This window comes from Jaculus jaculus, chromosome 2 (genome assembly GCF_020740685.1).
Source record: "Jaculus jaculus isolate mJacJac1 chromosome 2, mJacJac1.mat.Y.cur, whole genome shotgun sequence".
NCBI classification, from domain to species: domain Eukaryota; kingdom Metazoa; phylum Chordata; class Mammalia; order Rodentia; family Dipodidae; genus Jaculus; species Jaculus jaculus.
In genome coordinates this window covers 17,650,855-17,677,682 of record NC_059103.1, presented here as the reverse complement: position 1 = coordinate 17,677,682, position 26,828 = coordinate 17,650,855, and the positions used below count along the sequence as shown (strand labels likewise).

Sequence of the window (26,828 nt, the reverse complement as noted above, 5' to 3'; positions counted from 1 at the left end):
CCTTCTCTCTCTGTCTGTTGCTGTAAAATAAATAAATAAAAATAAACCAAAAAAAAACTTTATAAAAAATGTGCTTAACCCTCAAGCTTACTGACCAGAGTTCAGCTCCTCAGCATTCATATAAAGCCAGATGGAAAGTGTTACGTGTGTGTGTGTGTGTGTGTGTGTCCCCAACACACCTACAGCAATAGAAGGTCAGAGCCAGAGAGTTTGGAATCCCATGGCACAGCTAATATGGCCTTCCAAGGGGAAAAAATAAAACAATAGTGGCTGTGGAGATGGCTTGGTGGTTAAAGGCACTTGCTAGCCAAGCTGTACCCATGTAAAACCAGATGCACAAAGTGGCACATACATTTGGAGGTTTGTATTTTTTTTTTTATCAGCAGGAGGCCCTGGTGTGCCCAACCTTTCTCCCTCTCTTTTTCTCCCCCACTCTCTTCCCTTGCATATAAATAAGTAAACATTTTAAGAAATGATGCTTCTTTCCTTTAAAATAAAAATAAATAATGAAACAGCTATAAGAGATGCCCTGTCTCAAACAAGGTAGAGGGAGAAAGCCAACATGAAGAAATTATTCTTTAAACTCTACATTTGTTGTTGTATGGCACATGCAGGTTCCCCCCCACACACACACACACATAAACAAAAGACACAGAAATAAAATGGGCTGGAGAGATGGCTTAGTGGTTAAGGTGCTTCCCTGCAAAGCCTAAAGACCCAGGTTTGATTCCCCAGTTCTCACGTAAGCCAGATGCACATGGAGGCACATGTGTCTGGAGTTCATTTGCAGTGGCCAGAGACCCTGGCACACCCATTCTCTTGTTATCTGCTTCTCTCTCTCTCTCTCTCTCTCTCTCTCTCTCTCTCTCTCAAATAAGTAAATAAAAACATTTAAAAAGTAAAATAAAACTCTAAATTTGATAAAATGTACATATGGAAAAGGCATAGTGGTTACCTTTGATATTTCATACAAAATAATCAACTCTAAGACATACCCTAGAAAATGATTAGACTTTAATTTGAAAAGTTAAAAAAAAAAAAAAGTTAAGGAAGCCATAGGGAGGCTTCTAGCCATCCCAGCATACTATCTGTCTCCTGTTATAACCTTGGCATCCAACATGGCAAACCAGTAAGTATTTACTGAGTCAACAAAACCAAGTGAGGACACGCATCTGTTAGTGCTAATCACAGACCTGCCCAGTCCCGGACGACGTTTGCTAAAATCAACTAATTAATCAGTTTATTCTTGCCCAAGAATTGCCCTATCAGACTGAATAACGCGCTGGTTCTCTCATTCTACCATCAAGCTTCCGTATGTTTTGCACAGGACTGTGTGATGAGTTTGGCATACAGTCTGGGCCTCTTCAAACTCATGAATATTAGGTGCTGTTTGCAGCGGCTCTGCGGGCAGCGTGGAACCACGTCCACCACAATGATGATGGGCTTCTTTTAAACTCCCTCAAGGTCAGGGTATGAATAAGTCCGCACAACTAAAAGAAAAAAAAAAAATTCATCTGTGTCCATGAAACACTTGAAAGCTGGAGACAGCTCAATATTTTTCCAAGGGTCAAGTATGCAGCCCGAGTGCTGCCCACGGAAGCATAATCACATCACTTTATCATCACGACATGTACCATTAAAGGAATTTTCCAGGCATAATAATTTGCAGGACATCTACTTGAGGCAATTTTGAATTTATTTATTCAATTGAATTATTTATGTCCTTCGTAATGAAATGAAACCCGGAACGGCACTGGTTCGGCCACGTCTTCCTCAGCCTCCCTTTGAATCGCTGCTTGTGACTATTTTTATGCAAATGAGGCTGTGTGATGACATTAAACATTTTCTACTGAATTTCCAAGAACAAATATGTTCGCTCCATATGCCCTGGCATTCTTTTCCCCCATACCCAGCTTCAGAGCCCTGATAGCTGATCAGAATTTCTTCTGAGCGAACTCAAAGAACGCACCATCTGTGACACTGACGTCGTGCCCGGCTCCCTCTGCGGTGCACACCTGCTCTCCCAGGAATACCTGAATTTAGCCCATTTCTCCCATTTCACCTCAAGCCCAATTTACCACCACCATACCCCCCCCACCCCGGCCCTCATGATGCCACAAATCTCACCTTATTACAAAGAACAGTGACATGCTCCCGCCGCCGCAAAAGGGGGATGTTTATTATACTCATACAACAAAAGCAGCAAAGAACTCCACACATAAAAAGGCATAGTGAGGGCTGCAGAGATGGCTTGGAAGTTAAGGCGCTTGCCTGCAAAGCCTAAGAAGTCGTGTTTGAATCTCCAGGTCCCACGTAAGCCAGATGCACAGTGACACAAGTGTTCAGTGCCATATGCGTGTGCACATGGTGGTGCACGTGTCTGGAGTTTCTTCATAGCAGCTGAAGGGCTGAAGGCCCTGGTGTGCCCATTCTCTCTCTCTCTCTCTCTGTCTGCTTCTCTCTCTCTCTCTTTCTCTCTCAAAATTTAAAAATAAAAGGCATAGTGACTGCAAAGATGTTTGGTTCTACTTATTATTCTCAGCGTAGAGAAACACATGTGTGCAGGAGGATTTCACATAACCATCTACTGAACAAATTCAAGTGAACTTAGGCAGGCCACCTAAACTGGATTCCTTATATTCAACCTTGGCCTTTCTAGTATGGTGTGTATGTGGGCGTGTGCATGCGTGTGTGTGTGTTTACCAATTTCAAGATGAAATTATATTCATGTGTATATCTATATACATATGTGTGTGTGTGTGGCTTATGCATGTGCATGTGTGTGTATTTGTTGAGGCCACACCCCCAGGAACACGACAGTCCTTTTTAAAGTTTTTGAACATTTTCTTGACAGCTTTCCTAAGTACAGAAAATAAACCATGTTAATTCCCTCCTCTACTTCCGCCCCCCCCCATGTCCTCCCTCCACTGAATCCCTTCTTTCCAATCAGTTTCCCTTCCATTTTGATGTCATCATCTTTTCCTCCTATTATGAAGGTCTTGTGCAGATAGTGTCATGTGCTGTGACATCATGGATATCAGGCCATTTTGTGTCTGGAAGATTGCATTGTAAGCAGTCCTGCCCTTCCTTGGGCTCTTACATTCTTTCTGCCACCTCTTCTACAATGGATTCTGATCCCTGGAGGATGTGATAGAGATGTCTCATTGCTAAACACTCCACTGTCACTTCCTCTCAGTACTATGGTGTCTTTTGAATCACTCCAGTAGTCCACTTTTTTAAGATGGAGTCTCCCCTCATGCTAGGCAGGCTGGCCAGAAAATCCTAGAGGTCTGCCTGTCTCTGCTACCCAGTGCTCGGATTCCAAGTGCACAACACCACACCTGGCTTTTTTTTTTTCATGGGTTCTGAGTGGCAAACTCAGGTCTTCATTCCTTTTTTTAAAAATATGTTTATTTTTACTTATTTACTTGACAGAGAAAGAGGGAGAGAGAGAGAGAATGGGTGTGCCAGGGCCTCCAGCCACTGTAAACAAACTCCAGATGTGTGCCCCCCTTGTGCATCTGACTAACGTGGGTCCTGGAGAATCGAACCAGGGTCCTTTGACTTTGCAGGCAAACGCCTTAACCGCTAAGCCACCCCCTCCAGCCCATCAGGTCTTCATTCTTGAATGGCGAGCCCTTTGGCAAATGAGCTCTTTCTCCAGCCCAGGAAGAGAATCTGCTTAAGTGTGATAGTGTGGGCGCACGTGTGTCTAGGTCAAATGACAACGTCAAGTGTCAGTCCTGGCATCTCACTTTTTATTTGTGGTAAGGTCTCTCATTGTTGTTCACTGCTGCGTTTCCCAGGCTCACTGGTCTGTGAACTTCCAAGAAATTCCCCGTCTCTACCTCTCTTCTGGCTTGAGATATATGTTGCAATGACAGAAGCTCTCCACAGCATCTGGCTTTATGTGGGTTCTGAGCATCTGAACTCAGCTACTCACAGGGGAGCAAACAGCACTTTCCCTACTGAGCCATTGTCCCAGCCAAAGGAAAGTTTTGTTTGTTTTAAGTACAGAGAACACCCCCCTACACTGAAAAGCAATGGATTAAGCAGAAAGAAAAAAACCCTAGAAACAGACCAGATGTGGGTTCTATATGTTGCCTTTATCATTGATAGGGCAAAATAGCTGACAAAATTCATTTTAAGGGGAAAATGGTTTATTTTGGCTTACAGTTACGAGGACAGAGTCTACTGTGGTGGGGAAGGTGCCAGGCAAGAGCTTAAGGCGGCTGGTCACACTGCCTCTGAGAACAGACGAAGAGAACATACAGGAAGCTGGGCTGGATTCTGCTGCTCAAACGCCACGCCCAGTAACTGCCAGCAAGGCTGTACTTCCTAAATGTCCACAACGTTCCAAAACAGGGCCACCAGTAGGGCACCAATGCGCATGAACCTGTAGGCAATGTTTTATATACATGCCCCAGTGGATCCCAACACTGACATTTCCACACAAGGAATTATGAGGATTTATGAATATTTAATGAGGTGATTCAAACTCCTCCCACAACGACAAGTGTCTCCGGCCCTTCTATCAAGTATGAAAGGTCTGCAGATGCAAAAAGAGCGTCACCACTGCCACTCCCAATGTTGGTTTGATGTTGGATAATGAATGAAAAATCTCAGGGTCACATGTACCTGGGAGGAATGTGCCTTTGTAAATCAGTGACCCCAGATGGAGGTCATAGGCATGCCCTTGGGCAAAGCCATTAGTGTAAGCAGAACAAGCATGATAGGTGTTTCTATCTATTGGTTTCAAGTTTCTCATGCAAGAAATGGAAGCATCCAGAAAACATCCCACTACAGTAACACATGGACTCCTTTTTGTAGCTTTACTTAAACGCACTCGGGTGGAAATCCTTGCAGGTCTCAATAGAAGATTAAATTAACTTTGCCAATTCATAAGCTTTTTGACAGTCAGTTTAGTTCTGGCTTTAGAAGGAGGAAGGCTTTCATAAGAACCATCTAAGTCCTGAGCTGGGACGGTTTCCCTCGCAGGGACAAAGCTCTGGAATCCACCCCCAGGACCTTATAGCCCGAGTGTGGCAGTGCAGGTCTGTAATCCCAGCACCAGGGAGGGAGGAGCAGGAGGGTCAGCAGCAGTTCAAAGTCTCTTCCCTCCCTAAGCCTAATGGTTGACTGTGGGAAGAGGAGTCCTTCTCCTCAAGGATGTGAGAAGGAGCCAGGCAGTTCGGGTGACTGGAACCCTGACAGTAAAAACGCAGGAAGGTCTGCACTCGCTAGAGATCAAAGGATGATCAGACTTCTTATCGCTTGACTAGTTTCCTAGACGTGTTTTTCCACACCTGAACCCTTTCCTGGGTGGGAGGTCTCTTTTTGTAGAATTCAAGACTAACCCTGACATTGCTGTTGGTCAAGCTTAGGCCGCAGAACTTGGCGTGGGGACTAGTCCCTTCCTGAGCCAGCCTCTAGTCCAGACCTGTCAGCTGTCTCTCTGGCTCACCTGAGTCAGAAGGTGAAACCCACAAGATTATAAATAGATGCGTGCGGCGGAACAAGTGTCTCTCAGAGCTGCCTGACCACTTCTGAACCCCCAACCCCGACTCCCACACGTGTTCTTTACTCCCTCCTGCCCGTCACATGGCAAGAGCTCTTTGTACTTTCTTTCCTTTCTTTCTTAATTCTCTTTATGCATTTCTTCCAGGCCCACCACATGGGCTCTCAGGCCACGTGGGTGTATTCATTTTCCTTCCCTTGGTTCTATACTTCCCTCAATAAATATAATAATTTAATAATTACACTTCTCAGTTTGGTTTGCCCAATCCTTTGGTTAAATGCAAATGTGAACCCAGAGTTTGGGGTTCAAGGACTTTCCTGAACTCCTAACACCCTGTTTCAGATGCATCTGCTAGCAAGAGGGGTACAGAAGCAGGAGTGAGAGGCAGGTAAGAGAAGTGGAGTCTGTATGGCCACATTCCAATACATGTGTGTGAGACTGTCAAAGAACAAAGCAAAAAGGGAAAAATAAAGAAGTAATAAAAAGAAGTTTGTAGCAGTTACCTACATGTTGCTGGAATAAAACACCCAAAAGCAGCTAATGGGAGGAAAGGGTTTATTACAGGCAGAGAGTTTCCGAAGGGAAGCTTCATCACGGTAGAGGAGAGGCTGGCCATGACATCTTGCTGCTGCAGCTGGGATGCGCTAGCTAGCACTTTCAAGTTGAGCTCAAGATCTGCCCCCTAGTGACACAATTTCTCGAGTCAAGTTCTGCCCCCCAAAAGCTCCCAAGGAGTATGAGGCTGAATCACAAACACATGAGGCTAGGAGGGACATCGCACATTCAAACCACCATGAAGTTCAAGATCACCCTATTCTACATAGTTAGCTGAATACCAGCCTGGTCTACATGAAACCCTTTTTTAAAAATAATCACCAAGAGTTGGATCTCTGGCACGTCAGTGCCTCCACCTCATGCAAAGAAGCTCTCTGCTTCATTCTCATTTTTCTCCTCTAGATCTCCATGTTTAAAATACCTTAAGAGTGTTACCAACAGCATTGCAGGGTATTGTCAAATTACAGAAAGGAAAGACTTCAAACTGAGGCTGATTTCTATTCATTTTCATTTACTGGAGAAACAGATACACTCTGGTATTTGAGATGGCAAAGAACAAGCTGGGAGGGAGGGAAGTGGTGTGAGATATACTTTAACAAAGTGGGATTAACCTTTACCCATACATACTTGGAAATCAGCAGCTTCATATATTAAGCGAAAAGGCACACTCCCCACTGAATCATGTATCCTTTGGCTGGGTGGAGATGAGCTCTAAGAAAGTCTTCTCTAGGTAGACCTTGTATTAGTTATTTTTCTCATTTCTGTGACAAGACAGCTGATCAACAAAAGCACTTTAAGGGAAGAAGGGTTTAGTTTGGCTCACAACTTGAGGTTGCAGTCCATCACGGTGGGGAAGGCATGGTGCCAGGAGTATGTGGTGGCTGGTCACGCTGCCCTGGCCATTGGGATTGGAGAGAGATGAGAACTGACGTTCTTCTCTCTTTCTCCTTTTCATTGAGTTTGGGATGGTGCCACACAATTTCAGGGTGTGTCTTCCCTCTTTGGATAATGCTCTCACACTCACAGACACACCCAGCAGAGTGTCTCCTACGTGATTATAAATCTAGTCAACTTGAGAATGAAGATGAACCATCAGAGACCTCTGGGTTAAATAAACCCCATAGTCACACATTTCCTAAACCCAATAATATTGTACAATCTATATCTTCCCGAGTTATAAAAAACACACTGTACCTTATAAAGACATTTCAACTATATCATACTATATGCTAGAGGACCATTTGGGGTAGCAGTTAATCAAATTCAAAATGAAGCCTTTTCGGTATTGGGATTAGTTGAAAGACTTATAAGGGACCAAAAGAAGAAGTAGAGCACACACACACACACACACACACACACACACACACACACACTTCAAAGAAAATATTTTTCTCTAGGCTCAGAATTTCATTTCCACGTGCCAATACCCAGTCACCAATATAAGTAGAACTTTTCCTTCTGCAGTCACAGAGGGTTAAAGAGGTAATGTGATATGAAGTGGGGCACCCACCTTAACACAAGCCGAGGTGTTTTGGTTTTGGTCAGGGTTTCATGCAAGTTGTATAACTGCAGACAGACTACATAACCTCTCCGGCCTCAGCCTCCTTTATAAAACAGGGATGGTAACAGTGACTTCAGAGGGTGGTTAAATTTCAATGGGATCAATAAAACATGCAGCACAGTGACAAAAACATAAAAAGGCAGTCAATAGGAGGGAATAATTAACCATGTTCAGCGAATCAGGCAGTCCTAAGCATGCACTTATTTATTATTATTTCAATCAGTAAGTATTTAGTGGATAGCTTCTCTCTGAGACCGTGTTTGCAAAACAGAAAGCAGGACCTAGGATCCCTAACCTTCTTGAAGGCACTTTCAATCAATGTGAAAACCAACAAGGGGCTGGAATGTGGATGACCAGTAGAGCATTGGCGAGAATCCCCCAGTGAAGGGTAGATAAATGGCTCAGCAGTAGAGCACATGCCTAGAGTCCCCCAGTGAGGGGCTGGAGGCGTGGCTCAACACTAGAGTGCTTTCTTAACATGTAGGAGGCTCTTGGTTGAATCCCTAACACTGAAATTTTTTTTTTTTAAAAAAAGGAAGAAAGAAATGGGGGTATGAAAATAACTCATGTAATAAAGTGTTTATATTGTGTGGTGGTTTGATTCAGGTGTCCCCCATAAACTTAGGTGTTCTGAATGCTAGGTTCCCAGCTGATGGATATTTGGGAATTAATGCCTCCTGGAGGGAGTGTATTGTTGGGGGCGGGCTTATGGGCTTTATAGCCAGTTTCCCCATGCCAGTGTTTGGCACACCCTTCTGTTGCTGTGGTCTATCTTATGTTTGCTAGGGGGTGATGTCCACCCTCTGCTCATGCCATCGTTTTCCCCTGCCATCGTGAAGCTTCCCCTCAAGCCTGTGAGCCAAAATAAACCTCTTTTTCCCAGAAGCTACTCTTTGTTGGGTGATTTCTACCAGCAAAGCGAACTGGACTGCATCATATTGCAAACATGAGGACCTGATTTCAACCCCCAGAACCAATGTAAAACAATCAGGGCCTGGTGATATGTGTCTGTGATCCCAGCACTGGGGAGGCAGGAGGATCCCTGCAGCTCAATGGCCAATCAGTCCAGCCTGACCGATGAGATTCAGGACAGTGAAAGACCCTGTCTCAAAAAAGGTAGACAGAGCACCTGAGGAAAGACACCAGAGGTTGTCCTCTGCCCTTCACACACACGTACCCTTAAAGAGATGTACCCCCCACACACATGTGCACCCACACAAAGATGAACCCATACAGAAAGAAAAATGGAAGGAAGGAAGAGGAGTGAATGCTTCAGAAAGACAGGCTTGGTCACAGCAAAGAAATCAAATACATCCTTTTCATGGAGTGGGGGACTTAGTTGGGTATTAATCAGCGGGTAGATTCATACCATTGACATATATATAGAGATGGCATCACAACACGTATCTGTGCACAGAGTGTGTGAAACACCCACTGGACTTGGGTGATTCAAATTTCTCTCCATGTTCAGCATCCTCAAATATGTATCCATTCCCAGGACTTCTCATGATGGCCACCCACAGAAACCTCACACCTCCCGTGCCCAAAGTCAGGGTACAAAGGACTAGAATTTGCAGCAAGTAAAGAAAGAGGTGACTTCCTGAGGGAAGCAAAATGAATTCCGACGTACCCTGACATCTGGATTTATTGGCGGAGGTCGAAGGAGAAGATGCAGATAACAGCAGTAGGAACTGCCCATAAATAACTTACGCAGCGGGGGACAGAAGCCACACCATTTGTACACGGACCTCAAACACGGCTTTAGTGAGCACAGGCAGATGTCAGAGGTCTAGGCTCCAACTTGGCCTGCATCCCCTATAGTATTAGTTGGACACCCAGATAATAAAGATACCATTATATGAGTGCTACAGTGTGTCAGGGAATAGGAGGCAGGAGCAATGAAGTTTCACCTGTATTCTCATGTCACCAAATGCTACCTTCTCCCCCGCCCACACACACACAGGTATGGCCAAATAATTTAGAAAGGCAGACAGATCCACACCACGTGGTTACATCAGGCGAATGGCAACCATGGGGTGCCCCAGGCAGGCAGAAGTGCCATTATCCCACAGAACAGGAAGCGCCACAGGATCCTCTCTCCCAGTTACTGACACCACACGCATTCTACCTCCCAAGCTAGAAACTTCTTGGCTGGGGCTGTAGCTCAGTGGCAGTGGTTGCCCAGCATGTGAGGCCATAGGCTCAATCTTCAGCATCACAAAAGTAAACTCAAGTTCCAAGCTGGAAACTTCTATAGGGACCTTTTCACTCATAGCCAACTATTTGTGTCATTTTGCCGATTGTTGGGAATTTTTTTTCTATTATTATTTAAAAAAATTTTTTTTGTATTACTTATTTATTTATTTTGAGAGTAAGAAAGACAAAGAGGTAGATAGATAGGTGTGAGAGAGAGAGAGAGAGAGAGAGAGAGAGAGAGAGAGAATGGGCTTGTCAGGGCCTCTAGCCACTGCAAACCAACTCCAGATGCATGTGCCACCTTGTATATCTGGCTTTATATGGGTACTGGGGAATCAAACTTGGGTTCTTTGGCTTTGCAGACAAGTGCCTTAACCACTGAGCCATTATCATCATCATCATCATCATCATCATTTTTCATTATTGGGGATGAAATCCAGGATCTTACACATGCTCAACAAGTTATACCTAGCCTTACCCCAGGCCCTCACTAGAAGATTCTGCCCCAAGCCCTCCCTGGGGGATTCTTGGCAGCTGCTCTACCACTGAGCCACAGCCCAGCCCTTTTCATCTTTCTTGAGAGAAGGTGTCACTAACTTTCCCAGGTTGACCTTGACTCTGTAACCCAAGCCAGCCTTAAACTTACCACCCTCCTGCCTCAGCCTTCCACCACTCAGCATCTACTAGCTGAGAGTACAGGCCCGTGCCACCAGACATGGTTGATTTGCAACACATTTGCAAAAATGCGCCTGAGAAAGGGCAACGTGTTCAATACGCAGTCCATATGCACAAGAATAAAACGAGTCTCATCATAATATACAAAAAAAAAAAAACCTCATATTGATCAAAGGTCAAAATGTAACGTATGGGACTGTTAAAACACAGAGGAATTGGGGAAGGCAAAAATAAAAAAAAAAATGACATCAAAATAGAAAATGAGCCGAGCTTGCTGGCACGCACCTTTAATCCCAGCACTTGGGAGGTAAAAATAGGAGAACTGCTATGAGTTTGAGGCCAGGCTGAGACTACATAGTGAATTCCAGGTCAGCCTGGGCTGGAGTGAGACCCTACCTTGAAAAACAAACAAACAAAACAACATAGAAAATGGACTAGTTGAAAAGATAAAGGGATTCAGTGGACATGGGACAAGGGAAGAGAGACAAAACATGGTAAAGGGAAGGAATTATGATAAAAAAAAAAAACCACATTATCTACATGTATAAAAATTGTCAATGGAAAAGTTAAAAGAAAACATACGGGAGTCACTTTCAGACATGGTTATAAAGTGGTATTGTTTTATGACCCCAGAAACATGAGCCACAAAAGCAAAAATAGGTCAGTGGGGTTCTACAGTGGGAAACTACAAAGCACATGAACAGGAAAGGAAACAATCACAGGAGAGAGTTTACAGAGTAAGGGGAAACATGTACAGGCTATCTACCTGAAAAAGGGCTACCATCCAGATGCACACCAACCAGAGCATGCAAGCAGTCCAGTGAAACATGGGCAGGGTGTCCGAAGAGCCTGTCCTCAAAAGTGCCTATGCAAGTGGCACATAAGCATACAAAAGAATTCTTGACATCATGAATCACCGGGAAAAATGGGTATCAAAACCACAGTGAGGGCTGGAAAGATGGTTTAGTGGTTAAGGCGTTTGCCAGCAAAACCAAAGGACCCAGGTTTGATTAGCCAGGACCCACGTAAAGCCAGATACACAAGGTGGTGCATTTGTCTGGAGTTGGTTTGCAGCGGTTGAAGGCCCTGACATGCCACATTCTCTCTCTTTCTCTCTCTCTCTCTTTCTCTCTCTCTGCCTCTAATTTACTCTCAAATAAACAAATTAATTAAAACCCAGTGAAAGGGCTAGGGAGATGGCTCCCTTGGTATGTTCCTGCCTCACAGATCTGAGGGCTTCAGTTCAATGCCCAGCACCTCTGTAATAATGTTGTGCTTTGTGGCGCATGCCTGAAATCCCAGCACTGAAGAAGGGAAGACCAGAGGATCCCTTTGGCTCCTTGGCCAGCCATTCTAGCAGAACTGGAAAGCTTTGGACAATGACAGGCAGTCTTTTGTTTGTCTGTTTTGTTTTTGAAATAGGGTCTCACGCTAGCTCAGGTTGTCCTGGATTTCACTATTTAGTCTCAGGGTGGCCTCGAACTCACGATGATCCTCCTACCTTTGCCTCCCAAGTACTGGGATTAAAGGCATGCACCACCACGCCTGGCCTCAAGAGACACTGTTTTAAATAGAGAGGGTTTACATTCCTAAAGATCACACCCGAGCTTATCCCTTGGACTTCAGTGCACACAGCCATGCACACATATGTATCCCCATGTATACAAACATGCATGAACACACACACACACACACAGCCACAATGAGATACCACCTCACCCCACTACGAATGGTTACATTCAAAAAGACAAAACCAAAACAAAACAAGGCCTGGTGAGGATGTGGAGAAAAGAGAACACTTTTTTTTCAGAGTGTGTGTGTGTGTGTGTGTGTGTGTAGTGAGCATAGTGTGGGAGATGCACGTAGGTGTAGATGCATGTCCATGCACACTTGTGCACAGACCACAGCAGCACACAGGGTGTCCTCTGGTGTTGGTCACCCTCGTTGCTCCCTTGAGCTGGAACCTTCCACCGAGCCTGGAACTTCCATTTTTGTTGTTATTCAGAATGGCTCACCAGCGAGTTTCACCAATTCTCTGGTCTCCACACCCCACGGGATTGGGGTTACAGGACTGTGTGACCATGCCCAGCCGTTTACATGGGTGCTGGGAAATAGAACTCAGGGCCCATAAGGCCTTCAGAGACCACTGAACTTGAGAAGCAAGCACAACTACCTTCTGAGCCTCAACCGCAGCCTCAAAAAAGGGAGCTCTGGTTCACTGCTGTCGGGACTATAAACTATAAACAGTGTGGAGGGTCCTCAAAACACTAAACCAGAATGCCCAGGAGAGTCAGCTGTGTAACACTGAGCACACACCCAGAGGAGGGAGGTCAGCACATGGGAAATTCACAACCAGCAAGACACGGAACCTGCAGATGTGACCATCGGTACGTGAGTAAGTAAAGACCATGTAGCCTATCTGCATGATAGAATGTCTTGCATGCATAAAAATGTTAAAGTCTGGGGCTGGAGAGATGGCGTAGTTGTTAAGGCATCTGTCTGAGAAGCCTAAAAACTCATGTTCGAATCTCCAGGTCCCATGTAGCCAGACGCACAGTGAAGCAAGTATACAATGTTGCACATTCACACACGTCTGGAGTTTGTTTGCAGGGGCTGAAGGCCCTAGCATGCCCATTCTCTCCCTCTCTCTCTCTCTCTCTTTCAAAATGAATACTACTAATAAAGAATGTTTAAAAAATAAAGTCTGCCATTGCCTGCAATGTGGCTAGAACTGCAGAGCATGTTTTCAAGTGAAAGGAACAGTTACAGGAAGACAAGTACTGTGTGCTCACAACTGTATGCAGAAGACTGAAGAGTCGATCTCTTAGGAGAGAATAGAAAAGCAGTTACTTTAAGCTAGGAAGGCTACAGAGAGGCTGAATAGCTGGTTTCAAAGTATAGTTAGAAGGGATGGGATGTAGCTATGTGGTAGGGTGCCTGCCCGGCATTCACATGGGCCTGGGTTCAGTCCCCCGTACTGCCAAAATATAGTCAGATAGAGGAATATATTCCACTCTTCTTAGAACACCAGAGTGAGAGTCATTTACAATAATTTACTGCCATTTTCACTTTGAATCCTTGAAGATAGACTAAAAGGTTGAACCCTCAACAGGAGCATGGGGGAGCACCTGAAATGAAGGGTCCTGGAGAGGGTGGGATGAAGCCTTACCTTAAAATATTTACTTCTCTTTCTTTTTATTTTTTCAACCCTTGGCTCTGGCCTGAAACTTCCAGTACCAGAATGCAATTGCCACCCATAATGAGCTGTTGATCAGAGGGGCCTGTAAGGACCCCAAACAAGACAGACTTCTGTCAAGGCACTTGATTACCCACGAGAGGTAAATGTGAAGAGCCTACTGCTAAGACACCATATGCTGTCAGCATGGCTGGAATCCAAAAGAGAGCCTGACCCCAGACAGTTTGTCCATCTAATGCTGGAAGACGCTACATGAGCTACTGGGGAAGAGTGGCCAACAAATGTCTGAGCAACCCAGGGTCTAAACAACTCAGAAGCAAACACCCTGATGTGATGTACACACAAGTGCAATAGTAGCACACAGCCTTGGTGGGTTACCAATACCTTTCTAATAGGCTAAGAGATCTGCTCAGTGGAAAAGAACCCATATCTGGAACTTGGAACCAGATTAACCAGATTTGAATCCTATGGAGACAAAGATTATGCTCTCCAATATCAAGCTCCTACTTATCTTGGCCTAAAAGAGGGACTACATCCATCAAGTTCTCTCCAAATTCCTAACGCTTATCCCATTTAAAACATGCTGACTTCACTCTCCATTAGAGAATCTGCTTTTCTTTTTCAGATGGGAGCGAGACCCAAGGAGATAAACTACCCGTCACACTTCAGCCTGGCCTCAGCTGAAACCACAGAGGAATGGAGGAGATAAGCAAGAGTGCTGCTTCCATGGTGAACCTGATAATAAGCACCATGGTGAAGGAGACAGATGCTAAGGACACTCAACACCAGCAAGTTAGAGATCCAGAGGCTTCTAAGTACCCATCACTGAAGTAGACTTAAAACACACCCATTATGGTTCAGAGAATTTTGCAGAAGAGGGGGCAGAAAGATTGTTAGAGCCACAAGTTGGGGCATCATGCCCAAAGGCACTGCCTCTCCCCAGTAACTGACTGCTGTTCCCACAATGCATAAACTACAACCCCACAGGGAAAACGTGAGACCCCAACGAAGAGGACCCACTTCAGAAAGAGAGCAGGGATAGGAGAAATGATGGTACCAACATGGGATGTATCCATACTAAGTATGTCCGTAATCAATTTTAATTTTTTTTAAAAGAACCAGCGGCAAGGAGTTTGAAGGATAATGTTGAATGAGATGGAAATGCTTATTGCCTTGAATCAATCATTACATACCATATAGATGCATCAAATTATTACACCATGCTCCAAAAATATGTGCAATTATTATACTGAATAAATAAGTAAATAAATTAACTACAATGGGAAAAAATAAGATCAAGGTCTTCTTTACAGATTGCTCCAACTCTCCCAGAACTACTTATTCTCTTATCTTTCTCTGGTAGTAGCCAGAAGTACTTTAAATAGCCTGCCTTCCCACTGTCTCTGATATCCTAGGGACCCAGATGTGGTAGAAGAAATTACACCAAGAAACCAGGCCCAGATGATACTCTAAAACACAGTTTCTTCCGTACATGCCTTTTCCAAGGAGACAGTATGTCCCCAGTCTCCTCCCTATCTATGTAGCTGCACCCTGCTTGGATGTTATCTGGCTAGTGCAGCCATAGGCACAAACACCCCGGAACAAACAGTTCTACATTTGTACTTTCTTATCACTAATTTATTGCTAAGTAATTTTCTCTTTGTGTTCCAAAATCATGTAACCTTAGAAACTTGTAACCCACCAATAGTGTAAGGAATCCACAGTGATGTCATACTGTTCGCCATACTGTCTATAAAACCTCTGAGCTTTTGGAGCTCAGTCCTCAGGCTTGGGAAGCTATTCCCCTGAGTTCATGTCTCATGAATAAAATTTATGATTCTCAGGCTGGAGAGATGGCTTAGCGGTTAAGCGTTTGCCTGTGAAGCCTAAGGACCCCGGTTCGAGGCTCGGTTCCCCAGGTCCCACATTAGCCAGATGCACAAGGGGGCGCACGCGTCTGGAGTTCGTTTGCAGAGGCTGGAAGCCCTGGCGCGCCCATTCTCTCTCTCTCCCTCTATCTGTCTTTCTCTCTGTGTCTGTCGCTCTCAAATAAATAAATAAAAAATTTTAAAAAAAGTTAAAAAAATAAAAATTATTAAAAAAAAATTTATGATTCTCCACTCTCTCTCTGGTGACATCTCTGTGTGACAAAGTTTCTCGTTACCACACATATGCTTCATTCCTCTCTGTAATGCAAGGCTGGGGCATGGCAGATTAAGGATTAACCACCATTTCAAAAAATTTTATTTATTTTTTTATTTGAGAGAGGGAAAGAGGCAGACACACACAGAGGAATAAAAAGAGAGAGAGAGAATGGGAGCGTCAGGGCCTCCAGCCACTACAAACGAACTCCAGAGGTGTGTGCCACCTTATACATCTGTCTCACATGGGTCCTAGAGAATCAAACCAAGGTCCTTTGGCTCTGCAGGCCAACAACTTAACCGCTAAGCCATCTGTCCAGCCCTTAATCACCATTTTAAATAATTTATTTAAAAACAAAGACAGAAAAAGGAAATGATAAATACAGATGGGAACTGGGTGTAATGGCACATGCCTTTAATCCCACCACTGAGAAGGGAGAGGTAGGAGGACCACCATAAGTTTGATGCCAGCCTGAGACTAGATAGTGGATTCCAGGTCAGCCTGAGCTAGAGAGAGACCCTTCCTCAAGAAACAAAAACAAAAACAAAACAACTACAGACGGACTACAAAACAAACCCACACCCACAACAAGCATCATATATAATACATTTTGTACTTCCCAACAAGAGAAACAAGTTGTTGACAAAACTATTTTGAAAAGGCTGTTTTGTGTAAAAAAAAAAAAGGTACAGAGATGAGGAACAAAAGACCCAAAGCCATGCCATATTCTGAAATAAACTCTCAGTGGATGGAAGAAATTTAAGAGCCACATAAGACCTAAACAGAATGGAATATTTATAAGGATTCTTTGGGATGGTTCCTTTCTCGGCTTTAAGGCAGCAAGGAAATGAAAATGGAAAGAGTGACAGCTTGAGATTCATGCAAATTTAAAATACCTGTCCAGCAGAAGAAAGGGAATCAGAACCAAAATAAAATGAAAAAACATATTTCGGGATTGATTTGTCTGAAATGTGACAAGTAAATGGTTAATCTCACAGCTACCTATCAGTTCATTCATATGTATGAGGAAAACAATTTTCTCAAGTGCAGTATAGTAATAAAACAATAAGAATTAAAGCAACAGGAGGTTCTGTTTAAAACTGCAATGAAATCCACCTACTTTAATCCTCTCTTTAGAAACATGTAAGAGCTTCTCAGGGGCTTAACACAGGATGCTAACCACTGGGGGATCATTCCTGTGGGGAAAGGCCTGTAGCTATCCCTGAGGCTCAAATATCAGAGGAGCTTCTCCTGCAGACAAGGTCCTCTCAGTTCTTTGAGAGCAAGGATTGGTCTGTCGTTATCAGAGGTTAATTTGGTAACTTTTTTTCTAGGGCAATACCTTTGTTTACCATGCGTGCGTGGCCTGTGGGCAACATTTCCAGCTCATTTCAAATTCCACTTTCAGATTTACCCAACCTGATGCTGCTAGAATGATCTTAAGAGATGACTATGACCACATCAACCTACTTCCCCAGCTCTGTTCTCATACACTTCCCTCACCTACCTTACACTTAATTTTCTTGCATGTTATGTTTACTCTATGTTGCATTTCTTTTATGGTTTCATTGGAGTTTGGTGGATTCGTATTATGGCTTAGTTGAACTTTTATTTCATCAAAAGCAAACAAACACCGAGTCAGACCACTTCTGTAACCTCCAGTTTTCTCGATAACAGTGATTATATTACTATCTCTTATTTGTTTGGTTGCTTGTTTTAGTGTTTCGAGACAGTCTTGGTTATGTAAACCCAGCTTTCATTGAACTTGAGATCCCTTGCCTCAGCCTCCTAAGTGTGGGGATTATAGGTAAGCTACCGCCATTCCTAGCAACGTTACTCTGTGTGTGTGTGTGTGTGTGTGTGTGTGTGTGTGTGTGTGTGTGTGTGTGTGTGTATGTTAATACATACCCTATGTACATGTAGGCAGAGGCCAGAGAAGAACATTGGGTGTCCTCCTCTATCAACGTTCATCTGCATGAACCTGGAGCTGCTATTTTCAGTCAGATAACTGATCAGTGAGACCCAGTGATTCTCCACTCTCTGTTCCCCACAGGACTGGGTTACAGACATGTATGGCCACACTTAGCTATGTGCCTGGGTTATGGGAATTGAACTCAGAGCAAATCCGGCGTCTCAGACCCTCAAGCTCATGCGGCAAGTGCTCTTACCTACTGAAGCATCTTCCAACCACCTACGATGCCATTTCTTGATGTTTTAGAAAAGTTTTTAAAATCAATTTAGGTCAATACAATCAATCTACTAAATGGGGAGATCTTTCTTAACAAATTTTTTAAACTTTATTTATTTAACTTATTTTAGAGAGGAGGAAAAGAAGGAGAGAGAGAGAGAGAAACAGAATGGGTATATCAGGGCCTTCAGCCACTGCAACTGAACTCCAGACGCATGTGCCATCTTGTACATCTGGCTTATGTTGGTCCTAGGGAATTAAACTTGGGTCCTTCGGCTTTTCAGGCAAAGACCTTAATGGCTAAGCCATTTCTCCAGCCCTAAATGGTGAGGTTTCCATCTTCGTTACTGTTTTAGACTCTCATAACACTATGTGCAAGAATTTGAAGAATCCACTCAGCTTATAAAAAGGCCAGTAGATACAAGTGAAGGACATGGAAGAGGAAGGTTTGACTCCTTACCCTCTCCACACCTCACGTGCAGTTTACCTCCTCTTTCTTCCAGTACAGTCATACCATAATCTTTGCCTGAAATAGCACACAAATTTCCAATTACATAATTATATCAGTTCATATACTCCCAGCTACAGAAAGCGGATTTCTCAGTAGCACCATTAAAACCTGGGAGTAAGTACAGCAAACATTTATTTTCAATCCAGGCTTTTTGCCTTTCTTTTTTTTTTTCTCCAGAATTTAGCAATTTCTCTGCCTTTTCACGATCTTAGCTTTCTGTGTTTGTCAGCAAACAGTCCAAAATTTTCTGAAAGAATGTTCAAAAAAAAAGTTCATGCAGGCAAAAAGAAAAAAAAAAAAATCTAGGTGATCCAACAATTCATTTCCTCCTCTGCCTTTCTGGTACCATACTTCCCCTGAATGGAGGACTGGTAAAACTCCTGGCCCTCAATGATGTTCCTTTATCTTCAATCCAGGAATGTGTCTTTCTCATTATCTCTCTTGGATCTGCCTTTGTACTCTGCTCTTTGATTTCCCTGTTCCCTAGATCCCATCATTCTTTTCTTACAGTGCTCCATTGTTTCTACAAAGCATATGCTTCAGTAACTCTCAAAACAGATGGCAAAGAAGGCAAAATTGTTCACACCCTGTATATTGGCAATGCATTTACTTTGTATTTGTTTCTGACCCAATGTGTTCATTCTATTGCTGGCTACAGAATTCTACATTAAATATATATACTGGAGACAGGATCCCATTCATCTAAGGCTGGCTTGAACTTGCTACATAGCCAAAGATGATCTTGAACTCCTGGTCCTCCTATCTCCACCGCCCAAATGCTGTGATTAGAGGCCTGTGACTCCGTGCCTGGGTTGAAAATAAATCCTCACTCTACTATCTTCTAGTTTATAGTACTGCTACTGAGAAATACATTATCGACTGTGTTTTTCTTTTGAAGTAGGGTTTCACTCTAGCTTAGGCTGACCTAGAAATTACTCTAGTTCCAGGCTAGCCTTGAACGCACAGCAATCCTCCTACGTATGCATCCTGAGCGCTGGGATTAAAGGCGTGTACCACCACGCCCAGCTGGTCAACTATTTTTAGCTGTGTTTTCTCTCCCAAAGCTCTTAAGACTTCTTGATCCATGCTGCTTGGAATTTGAAAAAATTCTCAAATTTCTTTTGTGTGTGCGTGCATGTGTGTGAATGTGTATGTGTGTGTGTACGTGTAAGTGCATCATGTGTATGTGCCACAACACACATGTGGAGCTCAGAGGAAAACCTGGGGTGTTGGTCCTCCCCTTCCTCCTTATTTGAGGCAGGTTCTCCTGATATTCACCACTCCGTTTGCCAGCCTAGCTGTCCATAGCTAGGAAGGAAATTCTCCTGTCTCTGCCTCCATCTTGCTACCAGGGTGCTGAGTTCATAGAAGGCCACAGCGCACAACTTTACCTGAATTTCGAAGGCCTGAACTCCTTACTCACATTTGTACTCCAAGTGATTCATCTACCAGGCCATCTCCCTAACACCTGAAATTTCACAGAATTCTGGATGTGTGTTTAGTTTTTTTGTTTGTTTTACGAATTATGTCATCACTGGCTGAGATTTTCTAATGTGAAAGCTCCTATCCTAGATTTCTGGAATATTCTCTTGTATCATGCATTTGATGACTCCTTCTTTCTGCTCTCTGATATTCTTCTTAGTGGATAGTAAACCATTTGGATGGATCTAATTCCTCTTTGGTCTTCCTGTTCTTATTTCTCATGTCTTTTGTGTCCTGCTTTTCCAAAAGATTTCCTCCATGCTCTCTCCCAATGCTGTATATAATTATTTTTAAAAATATTTTTCTTGGGCTGGAGAGATGGCTTAGTGGTTAAACGCTTACCTGTGAAGCCTAAGTAAGGATCCCGATTTGAGGCTTGACTCCCCAGGACCTACATTAGCCAGATGCACAAACAGGCACACACATCTGGAGTTTGGTTGCAGTGGCTGGAGGCCCTGGTGCACCCATTCTCTCTCTCTCTCTCTCTCTCTCTCCTCTGCCTCTTTTTCTCTGTGTCTGTCACTCTCAAATACATAAATAAAAATGAACAAAAAATTTAAAAACTATATTTTTATTTATGTATTTGAGAGAGAGAGAGAGAGATAGAAATGGGCATCCAGCCACTGCAAACGAATTCCAGATGCATGCACCACCTTGAGCTTCTGGCTTACATGGGTCCTGGGGAATCGAACCTGGGTCCTTTGGTTTTGCAAGCAAGCACCTTAACTGCCAAGCCATTTCTCCAGGCCTCATGTAATTATTTTTACCTGAATTTTGACTTCCAAGATTTATTTTTTAATTTTAATTATTTCTGTAGCATAGTTATTTGTTCTCAATTTGTAAACAAAACATCCTAAAATCTAAGTCAGCAAAACTTTAATGTGTAGGCTCTGTCTTCCCTGATGTCAGTGCTGCTGTGAAGCCGTGTGATAATACGGACTGAGCTGCTATGACGTCCAGGACTCTTAGTGGTACTTGTAAGAGTCAGCTAGGTTGGTAGAAGGGCCAAGCTTTACAACAGACATACTACGTCAACAGTAACCAGGTCCTCGCCCTCTCTAAATAAATAAATACATAAAACTGTTTTGTAAAAAAGAGCTGGACAGCCGGGCATGGTGGTGCACACCTTTAATCCCAGCACTCGGGAGGCAGAGGTAGGAGTGCCAGGTCAGCCTGAGACTACCTAGTGAATTCCAGGTCAGAGTGAGACCCTACCTCAAAAAAAAAAAAAAAAAAAAAGATCTGAAGAGATTGCTTAATGGCTAATGCACTTGCCTGCAAAGCCAAAGGACCCAGGTTCAATTCCCCAGGACCCACATGCATCTGGAGCTCCTTTGTAGTGGCTAGAAACCTGGCATACCCGTTCTCTCTCCCTCTCCCTCTCTCTCTCAAATAAACAAATACATATTAAAAAAAAAAAAAAGCCAGTAACCAGGTAGACACCTGTTCCTGTCACTGAGACACCCCCACTACCCTATTTGTCCATATTTGTTGCCCTTTTCCTTAACCTGGGTGGTCACCTCCACTGGATTCCTTCAAACTCACACACAGGAGCATGATTGCTGTGGAACGGCGAGGAGGCTGCTGACTGCCCCCATGTCGTATCTCCTGACTCCAGTTGTGTTCTGTGATCAGGGAACAAAAACTCCCTGATCCTTCCAGGGATAGAAAAGCAGCCCCTTGGGTATGCAAAGCAGCAGAAAGGATATGGGGACACACCTGTGATTCTTTCCTTCAAACCCACCACCAGCCATCAGAAATGTGTGGCCTGCCTGGCTGCTGGGTCTCTGGGGTTCTGCCCAGGCTGTACTCCTCTGGCCTCCCTACTTCTTCCCACCACATGGGAAGGATAAGTCTGGGCTTCCATGCTTTGCCAGAAGTTGCCATGCCTCCACCATCTTCCAAAAGCCTGCAGGTGTATCCTTATGTTATCACCTGTCCCACCTGATTGGTTTTCCCTTCCATGCTCTCATTTAAGTACTTTAAGAAGAAACCAGGCCTGAAGAGATGGCTTAGCAGTTAAGGCCCTTGCCTGTGAAACCTAAGGACCCAGGTTCGTTTCCCCAGGACCCATGTAAGCCAGAGGCACAAGGTGCCACATGCATCTGGAGTTCATTTGCAGTGGATAGAGGCCCTGGCATGCCTATTCTCTATTTGCCTGCCTCTCTCCCTCTAGTAAATACATAAAATATTTTTTAAAGGGACCAGATAAAATGGAGAGTTCACCTATTTTCCACAGCCCATGGAAACACTGAGATACATTTTTACTTGGGCATGTGACATTCAAGAATGTTCTTGCTGCTCCCTGCCTGATCCATTCTGTTGTTATTGTATGATAACTTTTGTTATTGTAAAGTGTAGGCCTTTCACTTATTAAAAAATAGTTTACAGGCTGGAGAGATGGCTCAGTGGCAAAGGGGAATGCTGTCCTCTTGGCAAACAAGATGACAGTGGTTACCCACACAAGATCTGCACAGTCCCATTAACTTTCTGTTGTGGAGGAAATGGGGTTCATGAGACACCCCATCCCTCCCCAGGAATTACAGGCAGTTAATAGTTGTTAGGGGAGAGCCCTACAAGACCATGTCCTTTCCTGAGGATTGATAAAATAATGATTGCTGGGGATAGGGCTCATGAGGCCCCACCCCTTCTTGAGGATTTATAGGCAGTGGTTACTGAGAGGAGGGGTTCACTAACACATGCCCCTTACTGAGTCTATATAGGCAGTTAAGGGTTGCTGGGGGAGGAAGTCATGAGGCTCAATCCCTCTTTGAAGATACACAGGCAGGCATTGTTTGCTAGGGGAGGGGCAGACATTTTCTTCAGTGGCATAGCCACTGGTATACTGCCCATGTTTCTGTCAGTAAGGCCTCAACCATGCTCCTGTAAGCAGCCCCAAGGAAACTCACTGGTTCAGCAAGCTAGACTTAGAAGTCCTATTTATTTCTGTGGTCTGTAATTAGTACCTGATCTTAGGTGAATAGACCTTTATTTGTCTCCCCAGGTAAAGTCCCCCAGTGCTGGCTCACACCACAGAGATGATCTCGGGCTAGGAGGATCTTCTTATGCCTCTGTTTCCCCCTGCAGATGAGAAGTGGGCTAGGACCCCATCGCGCCCAGCGCTCCATCTCCATGCTGAGCAAATGACCTGGTACATGCTAGGTGCTCATTAAACTTTGCTTGATGGTACCATTTCCAGTACACTGGGGGTTAGAGACATTCTCATTCTCATCAGCGAGCAGAAAACATGGCTGTTTATTTGCCAACACCCAAATAAGAAAGGCTAATCAGAAAACACTGGGGAATGAAAACACCCAGATGTTTCTGAGAGCACAAGTCCAGGAACACAGAATTGCTTGCAACAGGGATGGTGTGCATTTTTCCCAGGGATTCATAATGAATGAATGCTTATTAGGCGGAGAGAGACTTAACAGGATTCTCATCTAATGCTGTAATTTTAAATCCATTTAAGATAATTTTCTTTATCTTGAATTTATTTTTCTCAGTAACCAGAATACTTAACTGATTTGCACAAAACCCATTTGAAAAAGAAATAATCTACTCCCAGCAAGGGTGTACTCTAAATGGAAAAAGAGAGAAACTACAAATCTAAAGAAAATGGAGAATTTTTTTTTTTCTTTCTGAGAAGCCATGGAAATGTCCTACATAAAAAAAGGAACTTTTTCTCCAGCGTCTGAACTCTACACGTAACTCTTTTCCTACGCTTCACAAGAAGAAAAGAAATAATTCTTAAGTCTGAGTGCATAGAACAAAAGATGTCCCATGCATTAAACAATAGACAGCCAAACCTTTTAAAAGGTAAAAGTTTCAATCAAACAAGAAATAAAAATGGAAGTAACAATAGGAGGCACTTTCATACCTATTACATGGCAAAAGCGTTGCTTAGAAATGTCTGCATTCAGTATTGGAAGGGTCTAGTAAAACTCCAGCAGAAGTTTGTAAAAAGTTTTTGAAGGAAATTCAAAATTCTTCAAAGAAATTATAATGGATCACTTGAAGGAAAATTATATATTGTTATATATTAATAATAAATTATTAACAAAATTTATAGTGTTATATATATTAATAATAGTATATAACTAGAGTCTCCAAAAATATTCCTATAATGTGATATAAGAATTATACCTATACAAGGGTTGATTAAACACCTAGTCAATATATAAGAAAGATGTGAATGAGAACTTATTTATCCATGTTAGACATGATAATGAAAAATTGAACATCTCCCCATATGTCAATACTGGAAAAAATGATCATAATGCATCCTATGAAAAAATGCTTGTGGGAAAAACAAATTCTTGTGGGATTTGGAGATATGGTTTAGTGGTTAAGGTGTGTGCCTGCAAAGCCTAATGGCCCAGGTTTGACTCCCCAGGACTCACATAAGACGTAAGCCAGATGCTCAAGGTGGTGATGTGTCTGGAGTTCATTTACAGTGGCTGGGGACCCTGTGAGCCCATCCTCTCTTTATCTCCCTCCCTTTCTCTCTCAAATAAATAAATAAAAATAATTAAAAATTTTCAAAAATGCTTGTGATAGAATGTCAATAAAAGACAACAGGGTGCCTGGAGAGACAGCTCAGTGATTAAAGGCTCTAGTTTGCAAAACCTACTGATCCACGATTGATTGCCCAGTACACACAAAGCCAGAGGCACAATGGCATGTGCATCTGCTATTAGTTTGAAACAGCAAGGAACCCTGCCACCCCTATACACATGTGAACTTTTTTTTCTAAAAGAGACAAAATGAAACATCACATACTTATAATCTATGTATGAAAGATTCAAAGATAATAATTTAATATTGTCACATGTACCATATGTGACATTATATAATATTGTCAATGTGTGAGGCTTGATGGTGCCTGCATGTAATCCCTGCACTGGAGGCTGGGGCAGAAGGATCTATCATGAGGTAGAGGCCAGCCCAAACTACATGAGGCTCTGTCTCATAACAAAGCTAGGAGCTGGGGAGATGGTTCAGCAAATGAAGGCACTTGTTTGTAAAGCCTACTGACCCAGGTTCGATTCCCCACACACCCATGTAAAGACAGATGAACATTCCTTTGCAGCAACAAGAGACACTGGTGCACACACATGCATGCACACATATAAATAAATATATTTTATTTATGTATTTATTTATTTGCGAGAGAGAGAGTAAGAATGAGTGCCCCAGGGCCTCCAGCCACTGCAAATGAACTCCAAATGCATGTACCACCATGTGCATCTGGCTTATGTGGGTCTTGGGGAATTGAACCTGGGTCCTTTGGTGTTGCAGGAAAATGCTTTAAATGCTAAGCCATCTCTCCAGCCCCTAAATAAAAATTTTTAAAAGTTAAATTGTAGTGAAAGTAATTCAGAAACCTATTGAAAATTTCTCAATAAATAGTTGGTAAATTTCTTTGACACAGTGTCTCAAATTCACTATACAACCCAAGCACAACTCTGTTTGTTAATCCCCCCTGTTTTCACCTCACAAATGCTGAGGTTACAGGTGCAAACCACCACGTCCAATTTTATGCACTGCTGGGGTTGGAATCAACAGCTTCCCGCTTGCTAGGTGACCCCTCTTCCAAATAAACCATATACTTGGCCCCTTATATTTTTATTTTTGTAAAGTGACTATTTCACGTGCAACAATAGTCCTTGGTTGAGAGATTATAGGGGAAGGAACCCCAAATAAAAGTTCCTCATGCTTAGATACAAATACCATGAGAAAATATCTTCACCATATACCTGATGGCCGCGACACGGTCACAACTTACTTGGTGGGACGATAATCCGGAATGGAGCGATCCAATGAAATCTTTTCACTGAGGTAGGAATTGTAACCATACTTTTCATGTGGCCCCTTGGCTTTCTCTTCTTCTGAGGGGGAGAGGGTGGCAGGCAGGCCCCCTTTGCCTCGCCCACCGTAACCTTCGATGAGCCCAAGAGATTTGGATAAGCCTAGGAGAAAGGAGAGAAGAAAGACCATGTTAATGGGATGGCTGTGTAATCCCAGGCAGAGAATCAGTGCAGATGAATGTGGGGAAGGAAAAAAAGAATGTCCTTGACTTATCTACCCTATGCATGTGCCCTGAGGACATTTCTGTGGGGAGACAGGTCCAGGCAAGGTTGACTTTAGGGGTTCATGATTGATTACGTGGTAGGACTCAAATGAAAACAGGGATCCATAAAAGGGAGAGATCTTCAGGATTTGGAGAAATGGGAACCAAGAGGGACCCAGGACATGGGGCAAAGTGGGAGCTACTCATGCCTGGCTACTTATCTGCAAAAGGCAGTGCCAGCAAAGTGAGAAGAGCAAGAAGGAGGAGGCCCGAGGTATGTCACACACTCAGAACACCAGGTAAGCAGCAGGTTTCATGTCACTTGAGCAAGGAATGACACACAGATTGATTTCACCATGAACCAAAAGAACGCGACAGCCTGACACAGCCTTTTAGCTGATGGCTTTATTTAAATCTCATCTAAATGGCAGAGAAAGATGCAAAAGGTATGAGGATAAATCACAGGGAAAACAGGGAACAAACAGCCCTGAGGGTTGATAAACAAACTATAGTGGAGGAGGAGGCTTCCATAACAAGCCTCGCTGAGCAATGCCTGCTCCCAGGGTGCTGAGCCTTCCAGCCGATAGGCCCCTTACCCTGTAATAGCTCCACAGGCAGTACTGAAATCAGAGCGGTGAGAGAGGTTCCACTGCTGCATAGCTAAGAAACTTCTGTGGCTGCAGCTTTCATTGCCTTTGCCATTTCAAATATGTGAGCTAGTCAACACACAC

General features: G+C 43.5%; 1 protein-coding gene across 1 annotated transcript in view; it reads right to left on the bottom strand.

Annotated features, from left to right (window-relative positions):
- Positions 1 to 26,828, bottom strand: part of Galnt17 (polypeptide N-acetylgalactosaminyltransferase 17) — a 519,549-nt gene that overhangs the window by 288,622 nt on the left and 204,099 nt on the right. The window contains exon 2 of the mRNA XM_004662611.3: positions 25,813 to 25,996. Within this exon, the coding sequence (XP_004662668.1) occupies positions 25,813 to 25,996 (184 nt within the window). The remainder of the gene's footprint in view (positions 1 to 25,812; positions 25,997 to 26,828) is intronic.